This window comes from Falco naumanni, chromosome 13 (genome assembly GCF_017639655.2).
Source record: "Falco naumanni isolate bFalNau1 chromosome 13, bFalNau1.pat, whole genome shotgun sequence".
Classification (NCBI taxonomy): Eukaryota; Metazoa; Chordata; class Aves; order Falconiformes; family Falconidae; genus Falco; species Falco naumanni.
Window position 1 is genome coordinate 27338655 of NC_054066.1, and position 25515 is coordinate 27364169.

General features: G+C 40.4%; 1 protein-coding gene across 2 annotated transcripts; it reads right to left on the minus strand.

Moving 5' to 3' along the window:
- Window positions 1–5045: 5045 nt before the first annotated feature.
- LOC121097063 (serine palmitoyltransferase small subunit B-like) lies at window positions 5046–14295 on the minus strand. 2 transcript variants are annotated; one of them, XM_040613802.1, is made up of 3 exons: window positions 14125–14295; window positions 9142–9328; window positions 5046–6030 (listed from the first exon to the last, which is right to left on the minus strand). In XM_040613802.1, exon 3 carries the CDS (start codon window positions 5996–5998, stop codon window positions 5756–5758), a length of 243 nt encoding a protein of 80 aa, XP_040469736.1. In that variant the 5' UTR covers window positions 5999–6030; window positions 9142–9328; window positions 14125–14295; the 3' UTR covers window positions 5046–5755. The 2 variants fall into 2 exon arrangements, with proteins under 2 accessions (XP_040469736.1, XP_040469735.1); XM_040613801.1 differs by having other exon boundaries at window positions 5046–9328.
- Window positions 14296–25515: the final 11220 nt, after the last annotated feature.

Sequence of the window (25515 nt, forward strand, 5' to 3'; positions counted from 1 at the left end):
AGCCTCTCTAAGTGTCACTCACAGGCAGCGTACAGTGAGAAACTTGAAGTGTCATATTACATACTCAGAGGATAGGTCAGTAATATCTGGTGCAGTTGAGATCACACACAATTCCCTGCACTCTGACAGGGTGTGAGATACACATTTCAAGATTAATCTCAAAACCAAAAGTTTTAATGTAGGTTTATAATAAATATTTTAAAAATAAAGGTCAAGTTCAAGTGTTATACTGGCTTTTAATGCATCACCTCGTTATTAGCCATGCATAGATGTACGTTTGAAAGCAGCCTTGAATATCTTCAGATAAGGCTTTCCAATAGGAAAGGTTGTTACAGGATATGAATGCTTGGGGGGGTTTGGGGGGGGGCATTTTTGGGGTTTTAATTTCAACTTAACCAGCTTTCTAAAAAATACAAGTGCTTCTCAACAGCGTATTTTAATTTCTGGGTGACACTCTATAGCCTCCACATGCAACACACAAGTGGGAAGAAACAAAGAGGTTTCACTTGCCTCCAGGTAAGCTTGTGCCCCTCCAAACTAGAGCTGAAGGAAGGGCTGGGACCCACCAACAGCCTGGGATGATGCTTTGACTGCAGGCTGACATTGGTTTGTACCCAGTGTGCTCCTCCGCTGCTTGGACACCCCTTTCCAGCCCAAATGGGCTTGCTGCCCCAGGGGATGGGAGAGGGCTTGCTGAGGGACTTGTGGTGCTTGTGCACCATGTAGACCAGGTGTTTTAATCATGCTCCTCCTTGAAGTATTAACAGATATTTCAGATTCATAGATGGGATGCTACACACCGATCATAAGGTGGGGAAGTAACAGGTAGGTGCAGCCCTTTGCCCTGCCCTGTCTTAGAGCTTTGGATACAAATCTTTCCTCTCACTGGCAAAGCTATCACATCTCCCCTTTTAGATGGATGCCTAGGAGCTCTGGTGCCTCTAGTTTTAAACAGCAGATAAATAGTGGAAAACCTGCAGTATAAGATTATGAACCGCCTATTAAGCGTGTAAGCTGAACAGGCAATATTCTTACATGCATTTTCTATAGCCTTCAAACCAAGAATAATCCCATTACACATAAAAAGTTAGCTCTTGCCTTTCTAGAAACATCCTTTTGAAATACTAGGTTATTCGATAATGGGGTTTTTTTCTTATACATTCTGTTCAAACAAAAATAAATCCTACCCAAGTTAGCTACATAAGAAGGGAAAACATTTTAGAGCCTTGCAGTTGTAAGACCCATGAGAACTTCTCTGGGTACCCTCAGCTGTGCTTCTCATTCCTATTCCCTGGACAGGGCAGGCAGTTCAGAAGGAGAAGTGTGAAAGTCAGTGAGGTGAGTGAGAAGCTATAGATGCTGCAGAGAGGAAAAGAATCAAAGCCCTGGTCTCCTCAGGGAAGCATTAGCAGGCAAACATTCATATTTTCAAATTCTCACCTTTGCCCCTCTGAAAATTATCTAGACAAATTACTATGCAAATACTACTCTATATAGTATTTACACTGTATGCCAGAAGTGTCACCAATATAGGAAGAAGTAATTTCCTGTAACAAAGCAGGCTATAACTAAGCTGTTGCATGAAGTAGTTTCAGCTGAGCAGGAAAGTTGGAAAGTTTCAGCCAAGCAGGACTGAGTAATTTAAGGTCAGCTTTGTAAAAAGAAACATCTGCTGTAAAACTCAACATTGCTCTAAACAAATATATGCAAGATAAGAAGGAGTATGTTCTGCAGGATGCAAAGGCTATTGAGTGCTGACAAGTTCATCTCAGAAACAGGATTTTCAAGTCAGATAATGAATAGGTAAGATAAGAACTCCAATTACATTCAGATGTAAATAGCATAGACAACATGCATACATCATAGTAGTGAAACAATAAAAATAACAACAAGGAGCATGAACTTACCTTAGTTCTCTAGAATCTGTTAGAAGTAATCAGCAGCAGAGGGGGTACGGTTCCATGTGAACAAAATCATCTTCTTCATTGCCTTTAGGAAGTTTAAATTATTTGGATCAATAAAATAAAGATTATAGTTTAATGAGAGAGAAGCTGTAAAAGTACTACAATAATAAACCTTCATAATGATGATGCTGTGAATCTACCGTTATGTATTATAGCTGTAAAGATCCAACACTTCACAGTGAACAGCATGAGCAGTTTTATTTTAGCAGTTGTTTATTATTTTGTCCTTTAGTTTCAACTCTTGCTGAACCAGTGTTGCTAAGTTGTGCGATTTAAAGATGAAATTCCTTTTAAAAAGTCAGTGAAACAGTGATCTGAATGGTGCTCCGTGTCACTCTCTCCTTCCTTTTTAATGTATAGTACTGCAGTGACACAAATTTCCCCTGTATAAACGCGTGTGGACCAGGAAGTCACATGTATTCACAGAGGTGGGGAATGGAAATGATGTTAATAGTACTGGGCTGGTAATATGTCAGAAGTGAACTTTGTCAAATTAAGACTGCATGTTTAAGTACATGTTTGCAAATGCCATAATTTCTTTCTTGACAGAAGGTCACTAAGCAGCACAGACTGCCTATATGAGCATACGCTGTGGTCAACAAGCCCAGGAGATCTTATTTATGCATCTGATTGATAAAACCCTACAAACAGCAATTGCAGCCAACATCTCTTCTCCCACGCACACACCCCAGTGCTCAGCCCACATGGACAGTGGAAGACAGCTGGGTGAATTAGTAGCTATCTCATGCGTCAGGCATTGGCGTTAAGGATTTGATACTCCTGTTGAGCAAGCAGATCTTCTGACAATGTTTAGAAGACTAACCAGCCTTTCCAGTGGCTAACAACCAACCTCCTATTTGTGTAGATGCTCTAAGTGTCTCTGCAAAAAGTGTAGATGGCTGGCCTTGCTATGCGAGAATGTGTGAAAAACTTTGCTTGTTTTGGTTGTGCAAGAAACTTAGGCAAAGTGCGATGGAAATGCTACTGGTGCTAGCCAGAAGTCACAGGGAACTGAACTTAGTGCAAGTGTCCTAAGAAGGGTGTGCAGGCAGGAACTGCCCGGAATAATCAATTTCTTTCGTATTCTTCTTGAAGTACTTTCTGCTTTGGCCACATATTAATAAATCTAATTTGCAGCACTTATCATCAAGTTTGAAAAACAAATATTGTGGCTACTCAGTGCAGGCTGCTGAGCCAGTACAAACTCTGCTGACTGAAAAAAATCTTGAAAAATATTGAAGCAGACTGTTGAAGTAGACTATTCTACAGCAGATAGCATCTGTTCTCACACAGCTGGGATCAACATACCAAGCGTATGGCTGGTTTGATACACTCCAAATTATACCAGTGCCTGACTTTGATCAAATTTACATTGCTGGGTGAGCATGCACAGGCCCAGCATTAGCACATCGGGAGCCACAGCTGCCTTCTGTCAATTCAACACCTCGGGCTGCTGGTCAGAGCACAGCTTCCCGTGGGGAATCTGCCTGCACAGGTTTGTGTTTCAAAACTGAAATTGCAAGGTGGAGTTTGAATGTAGTTATTTTAAATCCTCTCCTGTAGATGAGAGACCTGAGGATAGGCAGGGAAAAGACTGTCATGAGTGAAGTTAATCGAGAAGTTGGGGGAGGGGGTGTCAGCTGCCACTTAGCCCCTTGTGCCCTCCTTTGGGTTTTGGTGCTTTCCTGGCTCTCTGATTCATGCAGCTGAGCTGGGATCCCTGCTGCTGTGGGACAGCATGAAGACCTGAAATGACACTGTCGCAAGCAGACACCCAGGAGCCGGCCCTTGCCGAAGAAGTGGTGCATGCCAACAGGGCAGCTCACCAGGCACAAGCCTGCATCGGTTGTTGCAAAAGAGGCAGCAGGCGCTTCAGGCAACCACAACAAACACCCAGTAGGTTTGTGCTGGAGAGACAGGGAAAGGGCGGCAATAAACAAAAACACACCCAGGGTAAGAGTTCCTAGTCTCCAGGCTGATGTCAGATTCCTGAATGCCGACAAATACTTTGGATGTATGTGTATAGTAGTCTACTATAGTTTAGTGTAAACATAGTTATGGTGGCCTGTTTATCCACTGAGCTTTTCTTCACAAGTATACGGTGTGTTACGTGCACGTCTCTCCAGCACATATAATGTGAAATGCTGCATTTTCTTTTCTACTTTATAGACTGACAGTTTTGAAACAAAATTGTCTTCATAAACAGTCTAATAATTGACATAACTAAAATACTATGTTTCCCTCTTCTGTTCCTAAACATCAGTAAATGCAACATACATAATGACCACAAAAGCTGCTACGGGCAAATGTAAGATATTTACTACATAAGCCATTATATTACTTCAATAAAACTTACAATTGGGTTCTAATCTGAAAGTATTAAATAGATTTTTTTGTTGTTTTTGCAGACTTAGAGATTACTTTGGGTACCATCCAAAGCCTTGTAAATTTAAGTACAGTGGCCTTCATTTTCCCAAATAAACTATTTTCATATCCTATATATTTCCCCCCAGTTATAAACTGGGAAAGTAACTGGATCTCATGTTGACATGACAGATTACGTAATTAGTGTCTTTGTTTTATCACTGTCTATGACAAAATCTCATTTCGTAAGTCGTTTGATTGCCACTTACTAATAACATCCTATTCTCTTAAAGAAGACATTCTAGTAGCATCTCTGTGCTCGAAAGACGTAAGAAAACTCACCTCTGTGTGGGTGGGAGCAAAGCTGCATTTATAGTACCCTGCAAGCCACCTGCTACTACTCTGTTCTTTTGGGATGATACACAACACTGATTCTAGTTCCCGGGTTCATCGTACTGGTTCTTCATCTCTAGCCAGCTCCTGCCAATGGCTGCTGTAGCAAATTGGCAGTGCAGGTATCTCGTGTTTCTAAGGCTGAAGTTTAAAAAAACACAGACTTTGAAATAAAACCAATTACAGCACATTAATTACAAAGTCTGCAGTCTCAAGAGTTCATGTTTCAGACACTACTCAACAGGTAGAGTATAAAAGGAGGTAAAAGAGGGGAAATGAGAGGTTTAGGAAAAAAGGAGAGACATTGTATTTTAGGTAGGCTTTTTATTGTTTTTCAACTGAAATGGCCCTTCCACAACTGAATATGTATTTTCATGTTCTGTATATGATATGCACGCTTTTTTTAATAAAGTCTAAGAATATGAGAATTTTATTATAAATTTTCATGGAAGTAAATCCCCACATTTTTAATAAATCAACTGCATTGTTTCCATAATGATGATGAACCAGTCAAGTAATTAATTGTATTAAATAACTGAGGAAAGTAAATAAATAACAAAATCATTCTATAAATACATACATACCAAGCTTAGAGAAGCAGTTTATAGTTGTACAGCATCGTGCAAAACCTTTTTTGTACACATCTCTCCTGTCAGCAAAGGTAAGGCAGACAAGAACAAAGGCATGCCATGTACTTTCTCAAGATGAAAACTCCGTATCAGAGCAGCTCTCCCTGGAATAACAAAATATGCAGCACAGTTGTTTCTGTACCAAATCCAGCCTCCTAACTCCAGCCAGTCTTTAAAATTGAAAGCTCTTTAAGAAGCAGTCAGTCAAACAATAAAAACAAGGACGGATTTCAATTGTTTTGGCAAAATAATTTGCTGTCAGAGAGTCCCAGAATACAGAAGAACATTAAAAGATACTGCAGAATAAAACAGTGTTTGCACACACACTGAACCTGTTTCTCAACAAAAATGGAGTGTTAAGAAAAACACTTTGTTGATCCAAAAGTCAGTGTCAGGTTGACAATGTTACTTCACGACAGAAACAGTATTTTCATGTTGGTTTCCAAATAAGTGCAAGAAGAATTGAAAAGCCATGCTAACGTGGACAGGGACAAAGATGTAAGCGGTGTATAATAGCATAACTAACATAGTAATGTTGAAGGTATAGAAAAGCAGTTTTTCCCAGGGCTCCATGAGATAGCTGCAGGTGATCAGTTCAAACTGGCAGTACAGCCAATACAGATAGTTCTTCATGCTCTTAATATCCATCTTCAGCTTTGTGCTGCTTCTGAAAGCCTTCCCTATTAAAATAAAGTACAGTTAGCAGAAATAGAAACCTTACAAAAGAAAAGCAAAAATATATATAAAAACATCATAAGGGCAGCAACTCCATGCTACTCGGTTTGTTCATACTCACCATTTTTAGTAAATTATGTTTTAAAAAACCAAGAGATCTAAAATTCCAAGATCACAAATACATTTTGAAGCCTGAAACGTGATCAGATGGTAACAGACTAGCATGAGTCATTCTTTTACCCTGTCCCATAAAAGGCTTCATTTGTATTCCTTTTTCCTTTCCTATACTCAATGCTGAACACGATGGTCCAATTTAGACCACTGTGTAGTGGGCACCATTATTTGCAATGGAGCTTCCACAATATCTCTTTTTTTCCAGAAATTAGTTACCTAATAATTGCTGCAATTCTGTTCTCCAAGCCAAACTCTACTTTCATAACTTTGCCTTGCACTGCATTAAGACACTGTTGAAGCAGCTTGATCCAAAAAAGCAATTCAAGCCCTCTCCCCTTCACCACACGTGAATTTTGACACAGAACTTAGCTAGAATTCTGATTTCTGCTACTACAGACTGACTTTTATGTAATGCCTCAGCTGCTCCTGGAATACAAACTGGGAATATGGAGAACACCACACATACAGAACTACAATAAAAGGAAACTATATACGGATTATCCAGCTGCTTCTGCAACAGAGGCTGACTTGATTTGTTGCCAGAATGAAAACATAAAGAATTATTTTAAAGCTCTGTGTTCAAATTAATGCTAATAATTATTGAGTGTCACATTATATAGTTACCAGAATGCAGAACTGGAGAGGTAAAGGGAAAACAGAACTATTTCAGTTACTAGTGCTTCCTGACACTTGGTAAGTAAGAGGAGACAAAACAAAAACGATGGTTCCTTACTTTTTAGTTGGCAAGTTAAGAACTTCCGGTGGTGCCAAGATCTGTGGAAAAAAACTTATTCCACAGAAATTAAATACAACTTCAAAAACCTATATAGAGTGGGATTTTACCCTAACAAAAGCTACTTCCCAAAGTTTGCAGAAAAAATTTGCCTCACCTTTTCCATTTTACTTCCATAGCTTCCCCACCTCTTTTCTGCCTGACAGGTAATATAAACCAGATAATGCTTCTGTAGTTAAGAACTATTATTAACTATTTTTAGCAATATTCTTAATATAGCCATCACATTTCTGTACATTACATGGAGTTTTTACTATACTTATGTTATACTTAAGCCTCTTATCATCAAATGTATTGCCAAGCTACTTTGAGGAAAGACTTTTAAAAGAATCAGTTCTATAAAAAGTAGAACTTACCTTTTCACTTCTCCCTGATGATAAAACATCTAGGTGAGAGATGCTTCCTACCACTTCTGCCTGTAGCAGCTGAACAGCTCATGTACAGATTGAGAAGCAGAAACAACTAGCTTTGAACCTCAATTACAGAGTGTGTCCTCCACACCCCGCCCTTCTTCACTATTGCTAAAAACTCCCCCGGCCAAAGCTATCTGCATTATGCAACAAGGACAGCCATGGTCTGGCTCAGTACCACACTCTCATGACAGCATTAATTTGATAATCTGTACAAAGTTAGAGTTGAAGAACTGCAGGTAGGGACGAGGATATAAGGCTGAAATACATCTAGGGCAACCAGCAAAAAATGTTTACAATTAGTGCCTTCCCTAATTTAAAATCTCAAAAAATATCTGTTTTCATGGGACTTACAATGCAGGCTGTCAAAGTTCTAACAAGGTGCAATTTAATGTCCATGCAAAAATACAGTGTCAGAGTTAAGTAGCCACAAAAATACAGCGTCAGAGTTAAGTAGCCACAAAAATGTAGCTCAATTAATATGTCACAGGAAAGTCTCTGGTGAAGCCACCACCTCCTGCAACCTTTGATTAATACCACTTTCAAACAGTTCCCAGTCTTCTCTGCATCAGTTTCTCCCAACCCATATACACACCTTATTCATCCTCATCCAGAAACCCCAGAGTGGAGAATAAGCAGACAAGATTTCTGCAAGGAAAAGATGCTGAGTTTCTCTTAAAAATGCTACAAAATAAAACCAAGCCACAAATGCTTGAGGCATTTTAATGATCTAATTGGACAAATAAATTAGGTAGAAATCTGCATAGTATATTATGTTCTAAACCATCTCCCTGCAGTCAAATCATTTCCAAATACGAATCAGCTTTATTTTGGGAGAACATGCCACAAGTAATGTTTAAGACATCTGAGCCTCATCCTCTTTTTCCCTTTCTTACCAAACGCAGCCTGAGCTGATCCATTAGTAAACACTGACCTACTCCCCCAACCTTTTAATAAAGTTTTCTGTTCTAAAACTGTCCACTTTCCACAGAAAATTCAGAAATGGTAAACCACTGCCCCTGGCAGCAGTAGGTGACATGCCCCACCTTTCTCCTGTAGAGCTAAGATCTACCACAGAAGTGTATCTCCCCAGCTGGATGAGATACTACATCATGGAAAATATAACCTAGGTTGGGGTCTACAGAATGAATTCATCAAATGTGAAATATAATTGCCCTGGAGTACTGCTGCAGGATTCTTACCCCAGGAGTTTCTACTTTCAACCAGACTTTCTCAGCTACATATTTCAACTGAGCATGGAGGGCTGTGGTGGGACAAGGAGATTTTTAGTTTGTTTTTTTCCCCCATGAAAATCTTGGTGAAAAATAACTTGTACACAGGAAAAACAATATTTGACTACCACAGTGCCCACGTTCTTGGCGGCCAGCATCCCTACTACATGTTATTCACCTTCCCTGCTAGGTGGATCAGCCTCTTTTGAATCCTTCAGCAAGATGCAGTGGCAGAGCACCCATTACCAAGGCAGCTAAAGGTAGGGCTGTCACCTCTGTGCTCTCTGAATCCCCTCCAAAAAAACATTTACATAAAGCCAGGAAAACTTGTGTCAGTACTTCTGCCGTTCTCAAGTGCAAAACCGTACAGGTGTTTTCATTCTTTTCAATAATTCTCCACAAACATTGAGTTTGTAATTCAATAACAAACTCCCTAGGTTGAAACAATGCAGAAATTGAGCTTTGTCTCAGTCTGCTTTAGTTCTAACAGCTACAAAAAGTTTTTACCTGACAGCTGAGCACCATTGTGAAAGAGAGAGGTGGTAGTGCAGAACAGGCTGTTTCACAGCAATAAAACGTTGGGATAAGCAGAATCCATTCCCAATGTGATGCTGTAAGCAGATCTTGGACGGTGGTATGTAAAGCCCTCAGGCATTCTCTTCTGAGCAGCCACTCCTGCTGCTTTTCCCAGCTCCTACCTCAAGGGGAAATAAGAACTCATGAATACCTTTCACAATTCGTAATCAGATGTGTACAGCATCAGTCAGAATACAAGATTTGGCTAAAATCCCTACCTCTTAAGGCAGATATAGCTTATGTGCTTTAAGATACTTTTCCCCATGCAGAGAAGAAAGTCTTCAAGATTAAAAAAAAACCAAAACAACAAACAAAACACACATACAAAAAATAACAAAACCAGGCAAAACCATACTGCTACGTTTGGTGAGACACTGTGACACATGATTACAGATGCATGGAGAAAGCACTCAAAGATCACACTCTGAAGAGTGGGAAAGAGACTCTCCTCCACAGCACCCTGTACCAGAGGGGCTGGACCCTTTTTTACAAGTCTCTTGATCATGCTGCCCACATGATTAAATTTCTAAACCTCTTTTTACTGCTCCTCACTGTGGTTTCCAGCCAAATTCAAACACAACCATACAAGTCACAGAGTGACATAGCAATAATTCCTCCTAGCAAGGGAAATACAAATTAACAAAGCAAATCAGAAACATTCAAATTACCACTGCACCAAAGGAAACCAGCAGCGTCCCTTTTCTAAGTTCAGTGAGGTGCTCCATATGCAAAAGCAGTGACTTCTGGTTTATACAGAATTTAGCCGATTAGCTCCATAAGAAGAGGTAATATTTTTTCCCCCTATTATTTCATGCCTTATAATGGGATTCTCTGATGTCTAATAAAGTATAATAGTAGGTCTAATATAAGGGCTAATAATAAACTCCTACTGAGGCATTTGCTCTGCATTTGGCTTCAGAATGGGTGTCTTCTGTGTAGCTTCTCTGCTGCCTAGTAAGGGCTATGTAATAATGCTGCTTTTCTCTTCTTCATTATCTCTTCTGACAAAATTTTATCCTTGAGATCACTACTTTTTTCTCAACTTAACTGAAACTGGTCATGGGTTAAAAAGTATGGTATGCATAGAGAGATACAGGTAATGAAAGAAAATAAGCCTCGTTTCCTTAGAAGACTAAGTAAAAATGACTGAAATATCTCTACCTTACACCTATACACTGTGGTAATTATTTATCTGTCTACCTAAAGTTTAGATGCTGGAAAATAATCAAAGCAGAAAGTTAAAGTGATCAGGACAGCTTTCTAATCTACCCCATCAGTCTATCCACACAAAGCAAGGCACAGGCAAGTTTGGTTTTTTTGTAGTAGTATACACCAATTTTTTTGATCCCTTTTGGCTCCAGCACCACTTGGAAAGAAGCAGCATTTCTGATGGATTATTAACATACTGGGAGGGCAGCCTTCTGCAGGCCTCTGTGACAGCCAGGATCTGCATGAGCATTTAGTACAAGCTCTTCTGGCTGCAGCTTCAAGTTCCTAACACAGTTCTGCTTGGCCCAGCAACCTCTTCATGCCCTCTCCCACGTGCTGGCAAGGAGGACACACCAGGGAACCAGTCAGGCCTGGCAGGACAAAGATGTGACAGTGTCCTCCATCTGCGCAAAACCTGACCACACAACTGCAGGCACTGGGGGAAGGAACAGGGTGGAAACACATGACAAGGGCAAGGAGACGGTGGAAGGTTGGGCAGGCCATGGTAGCCCAGGCAAAGATGAGCTTGACCTGCTACAGAGCCACACCACAGGGTAAGTAATGTGATCACAGAGGTGTCAGCCTCCTCCTGCACCCTTGGATAGTCATCCTGTGTCAAGATACCCAAGCACCAGCTTCATGGCATAAGGAAAGAAATGCAGCAATAAGGAATGGCCCCTATAGCAAGTTCTTAGCTTGACTTCCCCAATACAATCAAGCTGCACCAAAGAACCTAGAGAATACATGCTACCGTTCTTGGAAAGGAGAAAAAATGCCCTATAGTGTAGAACAGGCAAATTCTTAGAAAGGTTCTGTTCTGCATGGTGTAAAATACCTGGCATGCGGGTCCACAAATCCCAGCACCAGACAACAGGTTCATCTGGAGTGGTATCACGCCCAAAATCAGGCTGTATGACACCACATAACAACTAGATGAGGAATGTATCTTGATGAGGAATGTATCTTGGCTACAGCTTATAGGGGCTTGCCATTGTAATGGCTTACTGCCATTTGTAATGCAAATAAAATATTTTAATTATTACATTGTTGTCTGCAAGAGTCATACAATTTCCCAGCATGCTTCCCGACACCTAGCTAGACCAGTTCAGGAACTTTTTTTAATTCTACATCAAGACAGATAATTAAGTAAGTGAAAACTGTGGAAATTAGTAATCTCCAAAAGCACAAGGAATATGCATAGTTGCCCCAGAAGGATTAGGCAGAGACTATTGCAGCTTGAGGTAATATGACATCATACCATTTAATATGGCATCAACTGTTATGAAACACTCAGTTCGACAGTTAAGCATGGCAGTTGTGAAGAGCAGCAAGCCTAGACCTTCCCAGCTGCAATTGCTTCTTATCTTACTATACAGCTCACTCACATAATTTTTTATTTAGCTACTAGATGCACAGGCAACTCCAGGAAAGCAAGTTTCTTCTGCGCCACCAGTGTCCCAGCAGTATATAAAGCATGCTCTTGGGCAGTCTGCTGTGACAGTCCTTGCATGCCTGGTCTCTCATGGAGGTCAAAGGCCCTTCTCCAAGCATGGTTCAAATTCACCACATTTTCCAGCTCCACACTGTGCTTCGTTCCTTGTTCCTTCACCTGGCAGACTTTCATGTCTCTTTCTGAATTGAGGATGCGTCATTTAGGAATAGAAAAGATAAGGGAAGCTATGTGTTACTGCACCGAGCACCTAAGCTCTGCTTTGTCCCTTGTTTCCCTCAGCAGTTAACAGTGTCTAATAATTCCAGTTCTTTTCCCCAGTGTTGCCCATGCGGTGGTATCAGTCAACATGTAACTGATGTTGTTTCAAGTGCGAAGCAAATATAACTGAAAAAGAAATGCTGACTACAAGGAGTTTAAAATCTGTAACTGTACAGAGATACAAAGCCACAACTGTGAATTGCAGAGCTGCATGCCCAGCCTGGGACTAGGAGTGGATTAAACTGAGAGTTCTCCTAAGACCAAGATTCTCCCGTTCGTTAATTTTTAGGATCATTCTGTAGTTTTACTTTAGAACTGGGGTGATACAACCCTAGCTATCTTGCAGACCTTCAGCACACATTACACAAAGAACTGGGTAAAGCAGTAGGAAGAAATTTCATTGGGCTTTTAGTAGAGAAATAGCTGTGGTTCTTCCTTATTTTACACATTTTTAAATGCATACAGCAAATCATATGCACAATGACAGTCATAGTTCTGTCAAATACGATGGAAGAATTCATGAACACAGGACTTTAAAAAAAAAAAAAAGTGTCTAAAATCGTATTTCCAGTCATTAGCCTATTTGTGAGGCACACACAAAATTGCACCAGAATTTCCTCCTAAAGTGACAACAGTAGAGTGGCACAGGATGTGAATCGACAACTTTCCATTAGCACTGGTCACCACATCCTCCTGCACTGCCAGTCTCCTCTTTTTTTCTCTCCCCCTCCTCATTCAGATCAGAAATATATGCACCCCTGGCAAACAGTCTGAGTAAACATTTCAACTACATACTTCAATGAAATTCCACCTTTAACTAAGAACTCTGAAGCAGACTCCCAAGTACTCCTGCAGTAACTGAGTCTCAAGAGATGACAAAAAGCTGCTACAAATTTCAGTTGTGCTGCCAGGAAATACAGTTGTCTCCCACATGTGTGTGGAGTAGTGTTTCTATATATAGGCTCAGGATGGCAACAGCTGCAATCCCGATGTGCTCCATTAAAGCTCCAATCCTTTTCCAGGAAGACACTCAGCTGCCTGATTCTGTCACAGGCATTGAGGGATTCCCAATGCCTTCATGACTTAGCCCAGCTGCAAAAAAGGCAGAAGGGGCTTTTTAGCAGTCAACAACAAATTTTAAATCACTGCAGCATGAAACTGTCCCCCAAGTAATGCTGAAACCACAGGAAACAGCACAGAGTTGGGAACATTCCACTTACAGAGCATCAAAAGGATAATAGCTGTGTGCTTGGTTCTCTCTCCCAAGAAAGTCAACATATATTTAGCAAGCACTAAGAATCCACCAGAACTAGTGCACTGTACAGAAGACTTCTCTGTAAGATAAATTAGCAAAGGGTGACATCCAAGAAGCTGGTTTTCAGGAGGAAAGATAAGGAATTAAATTTTGAGGTTTTAAGAAAATATGCAAGACGAAAGCATGAGCTCAGTGACTTTCTCTTGTTATAACTAAGACAGGTAGTTACAAAAATGGGTGTCCCTTCCTGGAGACATCCTTGTTAATTTCAGTTGTGGCATCTAAAGCCTACCTGAAGCTTTTACCACCCCAAAAAACATTCTCAAATTCAGTATTTCAGCAGAGTGTAGCTCCTCATCCAGCCATCATCCAAAGACCTGGCCTTGCTCTGAGAAAAAAGCCCTTGCCAGATGGCTGGTGAAGGGCAAGCAGGAGTCACTAAGTGCTCACTACCATTAAACAAACCCAAAGTAAAAACCCAAACCCAACCCACCCAGATCTCATATTTTCATCACAAGCGAGGGGAGATGGGCAGCCGTGCAAAATCTCCTCAGCACCCGTTCCACTGCTCACCACAGCCGAGCCCCCAGAGACCCCACCCCCTCAGCCTCCTGCTGGCCCCCCACAGCCCCCTCAGCCTCCTCGCTAGCCCCTCGCACCCCCTCAGCCTCCTGCTGGCCTCTCACAGGCCCCTCAGCCTCCCTGCCAGGCTGCTCGCAGCTACCGGCCCGTCCCTCACCCTGTGCTGCTGCTTCGCGTCGCTCCCTCCGCCCCGGGCAGCCGGCAGTACCTGCCCTACCGGGTAACCCAGCCGGTGTTCCCCGGCCCCCCCGGGCCCCCATCAGCGGGGCGGCAGCTGCCTACAAGCCCCAGCGGCCCGCGCCTCGGGGCCGCCAGGTGCGGCGGGAGGGCGCCGCAAGGGATGCTGGGGCCGGTAGTCCTGGGAAACGTCGGGCGGGAAAGCGTGAGGCGCAAGGGGCGGGAACAGGTTGTGGGCATATCGTGAGGGGATAACTCGTGTCTGTGATAGTGACAGATAGGAACAATCACACAGACCTCAGAATTCATCTTCCATAGCGCTGATGGTTGTTGCCACATCCACCCTCCTTACAGCTTCTCCAGCCCAGACTCTCCCCTTCCCCAGCAGCAATGACACCATGTAAACAGCTTGGGGGGGGGGGGGGGGGGGGGGGGGGTTATGCCGCTATTTTTCTTCAGAGTTTCCAAATTAGAAGTCGTTTCGCTTATATGAGCCTCTTTACTGACTGTCTGTCTCTCACCTCAGGTGGACCAGGCAGCCATGTGTCCCAGCCAGTGCAGAGCTAGTGGCCACCCTCAACAGAGTGCTTTAGGTAACCCACACCCGCCATTTTGCTGCACATCTTTTCAGCATAGCCTTATGCTTGGTGAGTAAAACCCAAAGCAGGTATAAAAGAAAACTCCCAGTAAAATCTAATCACATATTTTCTACAGCATCAGGTAATTCATTAAGAAAGTTATGAGGAAAAGATAGTTCCTGCCTTGAGTAAGTGATCCTTTGAAAAGGCAAATTTGAGAACATTCAATCTATTACCTTTGACTGTAACAGAAGGCTCTCCAGAGGAATTACAGTACTTGGAGTCTTTTCTGTAATTGCTTGTAAGTACATGGCATTCAAATGTGTCTGTTAAGAAATGTTCCCTTTTCTTTCTGTATAGGCACAGGTATATTTCCTGGAAGAAAGTCTGCGAGTGTCTTTCTCATTTTTTTACCTTTTTTTCCTTTATTTTTGTAGGAGACTATTGCTATTTTAGCATAGATTCTTCCTTGCCTCATCAAACCCGAGGCAGAGGTGTTTATTCCTCAGTGTGCATAGCTGTGCTCAAGTGAATGGGCCTTCGGGAGCACATAGCACATGGCCACAATTGTGTATGTGAACAGTTTGTTAGGATGAGAAACCAAAATTAGGTTTACCAAGTTATTTAATACATCACTCCCAATTGTCTTGAAGAGGTTTTAGATATCAAAATAGCTTTGAGCTATAGGCACTGGAGTTGAAATGGCATAGCCATTTGGGTACTTAGTCTCTTTCAATGAAATCCTAGTTGATAAAATCTTGCTTGGATTTAAATACACGGTGTAAAAAGTGAACACAATGCAAGGGGAAAGCACTGGGAAACTGAATAATCCTTCCAAATAATACATGGTTTATCTCCAAAAGGCCACATCAATCTGCCTATCTAAACCTTATTTCAAAACAGTCTTTGTCAATGTCATCAAATTGAAACTGTTTCTAATTTTACTTAAACCCAATTTTCTTTTATCCCTACACTTTGAAAATTCTGTTTCGATCTCTGGTGCTTTATAACTATAAGGAAGAAGAATATTCCACATACCTCTGAAAGGATAAAAGTGCTATAGATTACCTATAGAAATGGAAATATTGCTAGAAGTTTATCTTCTGCTGAGATACTAGCCCAGACTGCCTCATGGGTGCCTGTGCCTTTCACAGGGCAGAAGATGACTTTCAGTGAAATTTAATCTACTATAAGATGAGCAGAGAAGACAATTGAAGAGTCAGGAAATCATTTGTTTTCTTAATTGCTGACTCCTAGGAACTAGAGAAGTGAACATCCTCACACTGCTATGAAAGCAGGAGTAGGAATAAGTCAAGGAAAGACCGGGAAAAAAATCAGCAAACCCTGCAGCTTCAGTAATGGAATGTAATTTACTTGACAGAGGGAAAAGTGGCCCATCAGCAATGCTCTCCAAATAAGGAACAGGGTTTTGTACTTTTACTGGCTGATATAATTAGTCATTGCTTCCTACAAAAACACAGAAAGCAATAACCGGGCTATTTCAACCCGCTAGATCCAGCCTCTTCTGACTGTCAAACCCACTCACACCAACATGTTAGAGCTCAGTTTACAGAACTGAGATGTTTGCTCCCAGAGAAGACTGTGCCCTTTCTCTGCTCTCCCGAGTAGCTTCCAACAGCCAAGCATAATGAGGTTCAGCAGTATGGAAAATGCTGGCACGCTGGAATCATCTGTGCCCCAAAGAGACAGCTAATTCACCTCACGCTGCCATCAAGCCTTGTGCTGGGGAACTGAAGATGCGTGTTTCACAATGGGTTCATCATGGTCAGCAATGCCTGTCATCGCTTTCAAACCGGCATGCTTCAGGAGTCAAAGTGTGTCCTGTCACGTTTTCCTCTCACAATGCTAATTAGACTGTGCTCTGCAGGTGCACAACACAGACACAAAAGATGTTGTTAAATCTTGTTTGTTGTTGCCCTGTAACTGTAATAAATGCACCTCAGGACGGGCAGATGGATCGAGCAGAACTGTTAGAATTAATCCTGTGTTTTAGAAGGGAAACTAGCAGATAAAACAGGTTCTGCTTTAAGAAATTCTTATTAGCTCATTAAAAATATATATGGACCTCAAGCAGAGACCCTTCACCTTTGCCCAGAAGTCTTCATCAGACTTGGTTTCTACTGTGGCACATGAAGGGGAAAAGGCTTTCTTTCAGGGCTAATTAGGATGGAGAGAATTTTTTTATTCTTGGACTGAAGACATGTAAAAGACATCTGCAAGTATGAGAGAGTCAGACAGTGGAAATTGCACAGAATGCAGCAATTTATGTTCAAAGTTAATTTCCCTAGCCAGAGAACTGGAAGTTTATTATTTTAAAATAAAATCTTAACATCTATAAACAGTGTTTAAACTGTCTGCAAAGAAGGCAAACACATAAAATTTGTGTCTCCTTTGTGTGCATTAATTTCTCATTTACTTTTAATCGGTCTTTCTATATAAGATGCTTTATAAAATCGGAAGGCTAAAATGCGCAGAAATACATATTTTGCTTAACTATATTACAGTTCATTGTTCTCCAGGACACTTGAATTTGAAACCTTCAGATAGCTTTTTTAAAGTTAGCTCTGGCCATCTATACTTTGCAGTAGCATCTATCAGAAAAGTGGATCCACCTTATATTTTATTCCTGTGATTTCTGAGTCATGAAAGTGATTAATTGTGAGTGAGACTTTGAGGCAGATTTGTCTTAATCTTTATGTATTTTCATTAGAAAGTAAGTCTTCTGCATTTCTGCACTGCCAAGACAATTGGGGATGCTGCTTCTTTATTCATATTATTTTGACAGAGGTTTGGACCCTTCCCTCTATATGAATTCTCTTTATTTAGAGACATCTTTTACATGTGTCCTAGTTTCTCTAGGACTGTGGCATAAGAAACAGGAATTTATTTTCAGTGTAATTCCCAAATCACCACTGACAAAAATAAAATCTGAAGGATAATTAGAACTATTCTAGAAATACATGAGGAAAAAAAGGAAAATAAATATATTAATAGCTTATAATTAAAAGCGATGCAAGAACTGTATGGCTGTTACTACACAGTGCTCACATGCATGCACATGAGCAGCAGAACAGTACATATAGTACTAGTGATACAGTAATGTTAATTGTGTATTTCTTCTGTTATGAAATTTTTACTTGTCAGGTTTAGCAGTATTCCTATAAAATACTGGTTTGTGTGAAATTTCTTAGGTTTTATTGCTGTCTTCTGACAGCTGTTTCATACTGTTGCAAGAACTTATGTATGGATCAACAAAGAGGTTTCCGTTCTGTAGCTTTATTTTCAATGTAATTAAGCACTACCAGAGGGATGCTATCTTGTATATCATACCCAAAAGATGGATGCTTCATTAAATATGATACAGTTAGTTGCCAAACAGTAAATTAAGAGAAACTGGGATTCCTGAGTTTTAACCTTTCACCTGCCTTAGCTCCCTCAGTGCCCCTTCATATTTGCAATCTCTGGAAGCAATGGGTCTTTGAGCCACGAGGTCTCATTTTTAACATTTCTCTCTGCTTTTCTCTTATTAAAAGCCATTTTTCAATGCAGAATTTTCAGAATTTTAGTGTAGATATAAAAATATCTTCTTTTATACATATCCATCTTTATGATTAATAACAGAAATGTAGTGACTGGCCTAGAAAGACTTGATTCCTCTCGAAATTAGAAAAGGTTTTCACCCCATCCTCTGATCTGATCTTAAATGAGGACATTTTCAGTCCTGGAAGGATGAGGGATTGCTACTCCTTATAAATCAAAATCTGAGCTCAGTCTAATTTAATCAAAAAAGGGAAGAACAATTTTTACTGGAAAATGCAGACATAATCATCAGTGATGGATAACATCAGGTCAACGGTAAGTCATATCTTAGAAGAAAAATAAACCAGAGATTTGCAGATGCAAGATTGTATTTATAATTAACCTTTACAGTGTAACTAAATAGAAACATTTCCCAGCAGGGATTAGTACCCAGAGTGCAGCTTTTGAATCTTCATGGATTTATGACCCATGTTCAATTACAGTTTTAATTCTTTTCTCATACCCAACACTTTTATGACCTTCTGACCTATCAAAGTACCATAAAAATAGGACCCTGCCACTCCAGAGAGACCTATTGTTTCAAGACTTCACAGACTTACTATTAAAGCCCCTTTCATGTTTCATAAATTTTTATATCAAACATTTATCCCTGGCTTGCTTTCCTGTCTGAATGACATACTGGATTTTATTTTAAAGATAAATTAAATCCTTACAGCCATATTTTCCTTATTCCAGATGTAACCCTAGAGGACCTCTGTAAAGTATCATTTGATGGTGAGAGAAAACAAAGCCCATTTTGAAAACAGAGGGCAAAATTATCCGTAGTTTGTCTCATTGCTACTTAGATGTTGAAATCCTTCTCCATGTTGCTAAGATAAATGTGACAGTTGTTGATCTCCTGCCTCTTTTCATATGCAGAGTTCAATCACTAAGTATGCTTCCAATGAAGGATATTTATTAATATACTCTTAGCATCAAATGGCTAGAGAAAGGGAGAGCTCTGAGTACAGAAAAGCATCATTTTAGCTATAAATCTGCCACTTATTCGAACGGTAAGCAATGCATTAGGCAAAGATTTAGATGTTGCTAAATGATACCAGTGTGTCTCTATGAGTCATTAAGAAATCTGCATCTCATGGAAGAGATTGGATTCAGTTGTCATATCCATATGTGACATTTCACCTATATAAATTTAATGCAGGACTGTTGGTGTTCTTTCAAATGGTATTTATTTAAAAGATGGGCAGGAAAACAGTTTTCCACAAAAAAAGTGTTGTGATTTTCAAATGTTCTAATGAAAAATTTATTTTTTATGAAAACTGTAAATGTCAGTGATTCCTTAAGCAGATCTTTATAGCGACTTTGATATTTTCAATGCCCTTTAAAAACAATTCTGAAGAACTAATACAAAGAAGAATAATCTCAGGAAGGTTTTAAAATGAGAACCTTAGGCTGTCAGGAAACAAAGGAGTTAAGGAATTGTGTGGGAATGGTGAGAAAGCAAAGAATTGCAGCATGACAGTGGCAGCCTCTTAAACTGATTTTGACAGTGAGCAGAAGTCTCATATAGCCACACCTTTACACTCTGTTCTTTTACAACCTTTTGTACGTGTAGGGAGTTAAATACAACCAAATACAGTTTAACAGCACAACAGTGAAATTACGCTATTTATACTTCTAACCACACAGCTATTAACATTAAATAGTAAACTAAATTGCCATCCAAATAAATGCTGTGAAAAGAGCTAGTATTTAACAGCAGCACAGGAGGTGTGGAAGGAACTATTATAAACTATTCCTCAGGTCTTTCACTAGTTTATTGATGTTTGCCTTAGCAGTGCAGCACATGGTACTTATTCTCCCTACGTGATTTTTCCATTTTCTTATGTATGCATTGTGCTATAGTGGCAGATAGTGCAAGGTCCTTTAGCATTAAAACAAATACCACAAGCAGTTGTATCATTATCCTTATAACTAGTCCCATTGATTTCAGCAGTATATGTATTCCAAAGAGAAATTCAAGAGAGCTGTGTATAGCAGAGCATAGGCTGAAGGTCAGCGAGACTATTTATGTGCTGAACTGCCTTTCCAGAGCAGGGTCACAGTTAAAAAGCCTTTAATTTTAGTTTTTTCAGCAGAACTCAGCTATTTGGAGAAACTGATTTTAAGACTCAACACTTCATCAAATGTCTCTTGGTATCATAGAGGAATAAAACTAAGTGAACTTACTAGCCTTAAGGAAGTGATACAGCAGGTTTAGAAAATGGCAGCTGTAGTTTCAAATACATATTACTTCACCCCAACATAACTTTGTCTAAGTTTAAAATATATATCTTCATTTAAAATTAGGGTTTCTCACTTCTTCAGAGAGGTTCTGTCTGACTCGCTTTCTTGTGTTGTCACTCCTGTCTTGATGTCTGTCAGCGTGAGACTTCTCAAACATTTAAGAACCCATTTAATTGGATTTAGAGGCCTTTATTATGTTTCATCATGTCCACCAGACAAGTACTTGAACTTCCTTACATCTTCCTAATTTTTGAGTAAAAAATCCTGTAAGGAAATTTTGTGTGGTGTCTCAAAACTGTATTTTACACAAACCAACATATACTGCCACTGCTTCAGCTTTTTACCTTAGACTGCTCCTTATACCTCAGCAGTGCAGATTTTCTTAAAAGTGCTTGCTACTGGTAGTTTCAGGTAGAAACTTATGAAGATAAAGAAAAATATATTAAAGTCTTACAAGTAACATGTTTCATGTCATAATCATTACAGGAATAAAGTATATGGGCATCTAGTTTTTTCACGATGGTTCTGCTGTTTCATGCATACAGATTGAGCCAACTACTGCTGAAGGAAACTCTTTTAAAAGGCGCCAGGCTCAAAAGCACTAGAAAAGTAGGATCTTCCATATCTTTCACAGGAGTTGCGTTGTAAATATAGCTTGCTTCACTTCCAAACAGTTTTGTGATTCAAGACTTGTATGAATTTTCAGAACTAGAAAGATAAAGAAAAGCAATAGAAGAAAGATAGATTAATATGCACACAGCCCACAGATTCTGCACATTATGTTATATTTTGTTTTTCTATCCTCACACACATCAATTCAGGAATTAATTCCTGTTGCTACTGGTTAGGAACATAACTAGTAGAACTCAAACTTTGGCTGGTAGCCCAGTTCCTTTCATATAAGTGCGTCAGCCATCTCCTGTGCCATTACCAATCCATAGTACCATGTATTTGTTACACAGAAAGTGCTGTTAGTTAATGCCTAGCCAAGCTGTGGAATTATTGCTTGAGTACTTTACTTTTTCCATTACAGCAAGGAGCAGAAAGGAGAAACTGTTGTATGTGCATGCAGTTAATCTGGTTTTGCTTCTAAAGCACAGGATTAATTCTAACATTAAGATGTTTCTGCTCAGTTGATCTGCTTATCCTGAAGCACACTTCTTATGCTTAAAAGTTAAAGCAGAAATGTTATGAGAGGCCATAGAGGAAAGGGTTGCTGCTTCTTTGTGCTGTCACTTCTGGTGACAGAGCAGAGTGTGGTCAATGCCCTTTTGCTGTAGCAGGTCAAGTCAAGCTGCAATGACCCTGGCCTCCCTGAGCCCGTCCAGGCGGCAGGTGGAACCAGGATTGCAGGGGCATGAGCAGAAGCTAGATGCACGGCTGCAGGAACTGCAGCAGGACTATGGACTGTGCATCAAGGAAGGGAGCTAAACCCTTCCCCTCCTCCAGCAAGAGCTCGGGACATAGCAAGCATGTGAAATACTGTATCATCCCTCCAGCAAACAGCATCACTTCCCATTTACTGCAAAGGTCTCCTTTGTAACTCCTATGGGCAACAACAAATCAGATTCATCAATATCTTCTGTCTGTGTTGTGCGCTTGCAGAGTGCAGAGTCTTAATTAGCATTGTGAGAGGAAGAGGTGACAGGACACACTCTGACTCCTTGAAACATCCTGGTTTGAAAGTGGTGACAGGCATTGTAAAGCATGCATCTTCAGTCCCACAGCATGGGACTTAATGGCAGCGTGAGGTGAATTAACAGTCTCTCTGGGGCACAGATGACTCCAGCGTGCCGGCATTTTCCATACTGCTGAACCTCATTATGCTTGGCTGTTGGAAGCTACTTGGGAGAGCAGAGATAGTGATCAAAGAAAGGGCACAGTCTTCTCTGGGAGCAAACATCTCAGTTCTGTAAACTGAGCTCTAACATGTTGGTGTGAGTGGGTTTGACAGTCAGAAGAGGCTGGATCTGGTGGGTTGAAATAGCCCGGTTATTGCTTTCTGTGTTTTTGTAGGAAGCAATGACTAACTATGCCAGCCAGCAAAAGTGCAAGTCCCTGTTCCGTATTTGTGGAGCATTACTAATGGATTGGGCATTGCACAGGCCACCGAGAGACGGAACCCCTGTATAAGGAGGTGACAGTATAAGCAACTGATCAGATTACTGGCTAAGTGTCCTCAACTCCCATAATAAATTGAGTTGTGGTTGTTTTCTTCTCATGTTCCAAGTTTACTGGTTATTCTGGAGAATTAATAGCTGCCCATAGTGACCAGCAATGATAATAAGGTAAAAAAGCAGGAGGCACAGTAGTTAACAATGGATTCATAATACAGCAAGAAGGTTCCCCCCCCCCCCCCCCCCCCCCCCCCCCCCCCCCCCCCCCCCCCCCCCCCCCCCCCCATATTTTAGTTTAAAATTAGTTCATTTACTTGGCAGAGTAGGTCTCCTGACTTTCAATTTAAGCATAAAGGTCAGAAGAGAACAATGTTTTTGGAGAAGTCATTAGCTATAAATAAATCAGTTCATAACATCTGATAAACAGCCTCCTTCAGAGGGATCCGTGTAAAGACATTCCATTCCTTCTACACGCTCTCTCAAGCTTTATTTGCTTCTTTTTCATCAGCTGAAGGCAGCTACAGTCACTGCCCTTTCTAAACAGATACTGTGATGGTGGCAAATTCTGTGAGCAGTGAGAATGCTGAAAGCAGTGGAGCTTGCAGGGAAGAAAACTGATTTTAGTATTGTCTTGCTATCACCAGCTTTTTCCATATGCACATGCAGAAATGAATCCTTGATAGCTGGAAGTAGCAGTAGGGAAGCCCGCAGCTGTTTGAAACTCATTCTCCCATCTGGTGTCAGCTTTACAGTCTGGTGCCTCAGGAGACTCAGGACTGATGTGGGAATTGGAGGGGGGGGGGCGGGGGGGGAGAGATATAAAAGAAAATTAAAACAAAGTCATAAAATTCTCTTGTAGTCAGATGATTTTCTCCATTAAAATACAGCTCCTATGCGGCAAATCTGCGTCACGGTAAAGCAGATGGTGCTGTGGTATGTATGTATCACAAAGTGGGAAGGAAGGAGAGACAGTTCCGACAGCTGAAGGTACCAATCCATGCAGCTATTTTAGTACAAACCATGCTGTTTGGATCTCAGTAGACATATTGCCCATGCGAAGACGAAGAACAAACAAAAAGAAATGTGTTTGTCACTGCAGACACACAATAAGAATAGATACCACTTAAAACATCCTTCAGTAGTTGTGTATGGGAATGATCACTCTCGTTAGTGCATCCAGTTCTTATGAACCCAGACTTTCTTGTACGATTCAGTGGAGGGTAAACATGTAAATATCTCTAAGCAGTTTGTTGCTATTACCTAACACAGAATGTTTTAAAAGTCGTCTAGTGCGAGTGTCCCTAACAGTTAAGTTCTGATATTTTTTTTTTAATTACTTTGTATTCCTTTCTGTGCATTTGTATTTCTCTTGGAGGAAGGTTATGGCTGTATCCAGTGGACAATCAGCAACGCTCTTTCAGTTTTCTGTGCCAGCTCCTTATAAAACACATACCCGTTTTCAGCCCTAGAGGTATGAAAGCTTCATCTTTATTTATCGACAGACCCATTACAAGCAAATTTCAAGCACTGGGCATGAATACAAACACTATCATTTAAAAAACAGGGAAAGTCCTAATAAATTCTCCATATCCCAATAAAAAAAATCTTCCACCATCCTTGTTTGAATATTTCTCTATCTCCATCACCAAAATCTGGGAAAATAAGTGAGCCCTTTGAACTGAGTTAAAGGAGCCTGCCCCTGAGGCTGTATATGAAAATGAGGCAGTATGTGAGAATCAATCACATATTCCCAGAGACAAAAAGGAACACAGGCTGACTGCTTCATGCCATTCAGGAACCATAAAGCAGTCAGAAAACCAATTTACCTGGCTTGCTCAAGGAAATCTTAAGTGGCCCAGAGCTGAGTTATCTCTATCATGCCTTTTAGAAGGCTTTACTTTTTAGCGTATATTAGGAATATGGTTAAGGGGAGAGATGTCAGGGTTGGATACATGCTGCACCTTTGAAATTCACCATGGCTGTAACTAACCTCTTGAAGAGTCATGAAACTGAGTGCAACTTAGAATCTGTTCTAAATTGTGCCGTTAGCTGAGTTGACAGTTAGTAAAAGTCACAGAAAAGGCACCTGTAACCTCAGTTCCCCTCTTATCTCAGTTTTGGTACAAGCCTAGCATGGCTGACTTAAGGATCTAACCCAGAATGCAGCCTGTAATGTTTTGCATACAAATGTGCCTGCAAGAAGTGAAAATGCAAGGAATTAAAACATATAAATCAAATTTGTAGTCTCTTGCTTAATGCAAATTGAATAGTCTACAACAAAGACAAGAAACATCTGCTAAACAGAGTAAAAATTAATGAAGAAGAAAATTAAGATTGCTTTGTTGTTGTTTTTTTATCAATTTGTGTTCAAATCTGAGAAATATTTAATAAGAATGCTACCACTTTGTAGCTAATTCAAAGTGATTCTAAATTGTTTCACTTCTATTTATATTTTCCTTGCATATTTTGGAGTTTTTCATAGAAGTTGTAAGTCTGTGATTCATTAACTTACCAGCAAATACTTTACAAACCTTTCCAAATATATCTTCATTCAGTAGTGATGCAAAGTTATGCTGTGATTTAAATTAAAGAATACTTTATAAAGCAGATTTGGCAGTCAGGATCATCTTCAGCTTTATCTGCTGGGCTTTTTTGGTGATATTTCAGTCACACTCCAATTCTTAGTGAGTTCATCTCTGGAAACTGACAGGGGAAAATGTGTTTTGAATAATTATGATACAGAGGGCCTAACCAGGGAAACCGAATAAATCAGTGAGAATATCCAAGAGTATGTCTTGCCATTGAGAGGTGGACTCAGAATCAAAATTT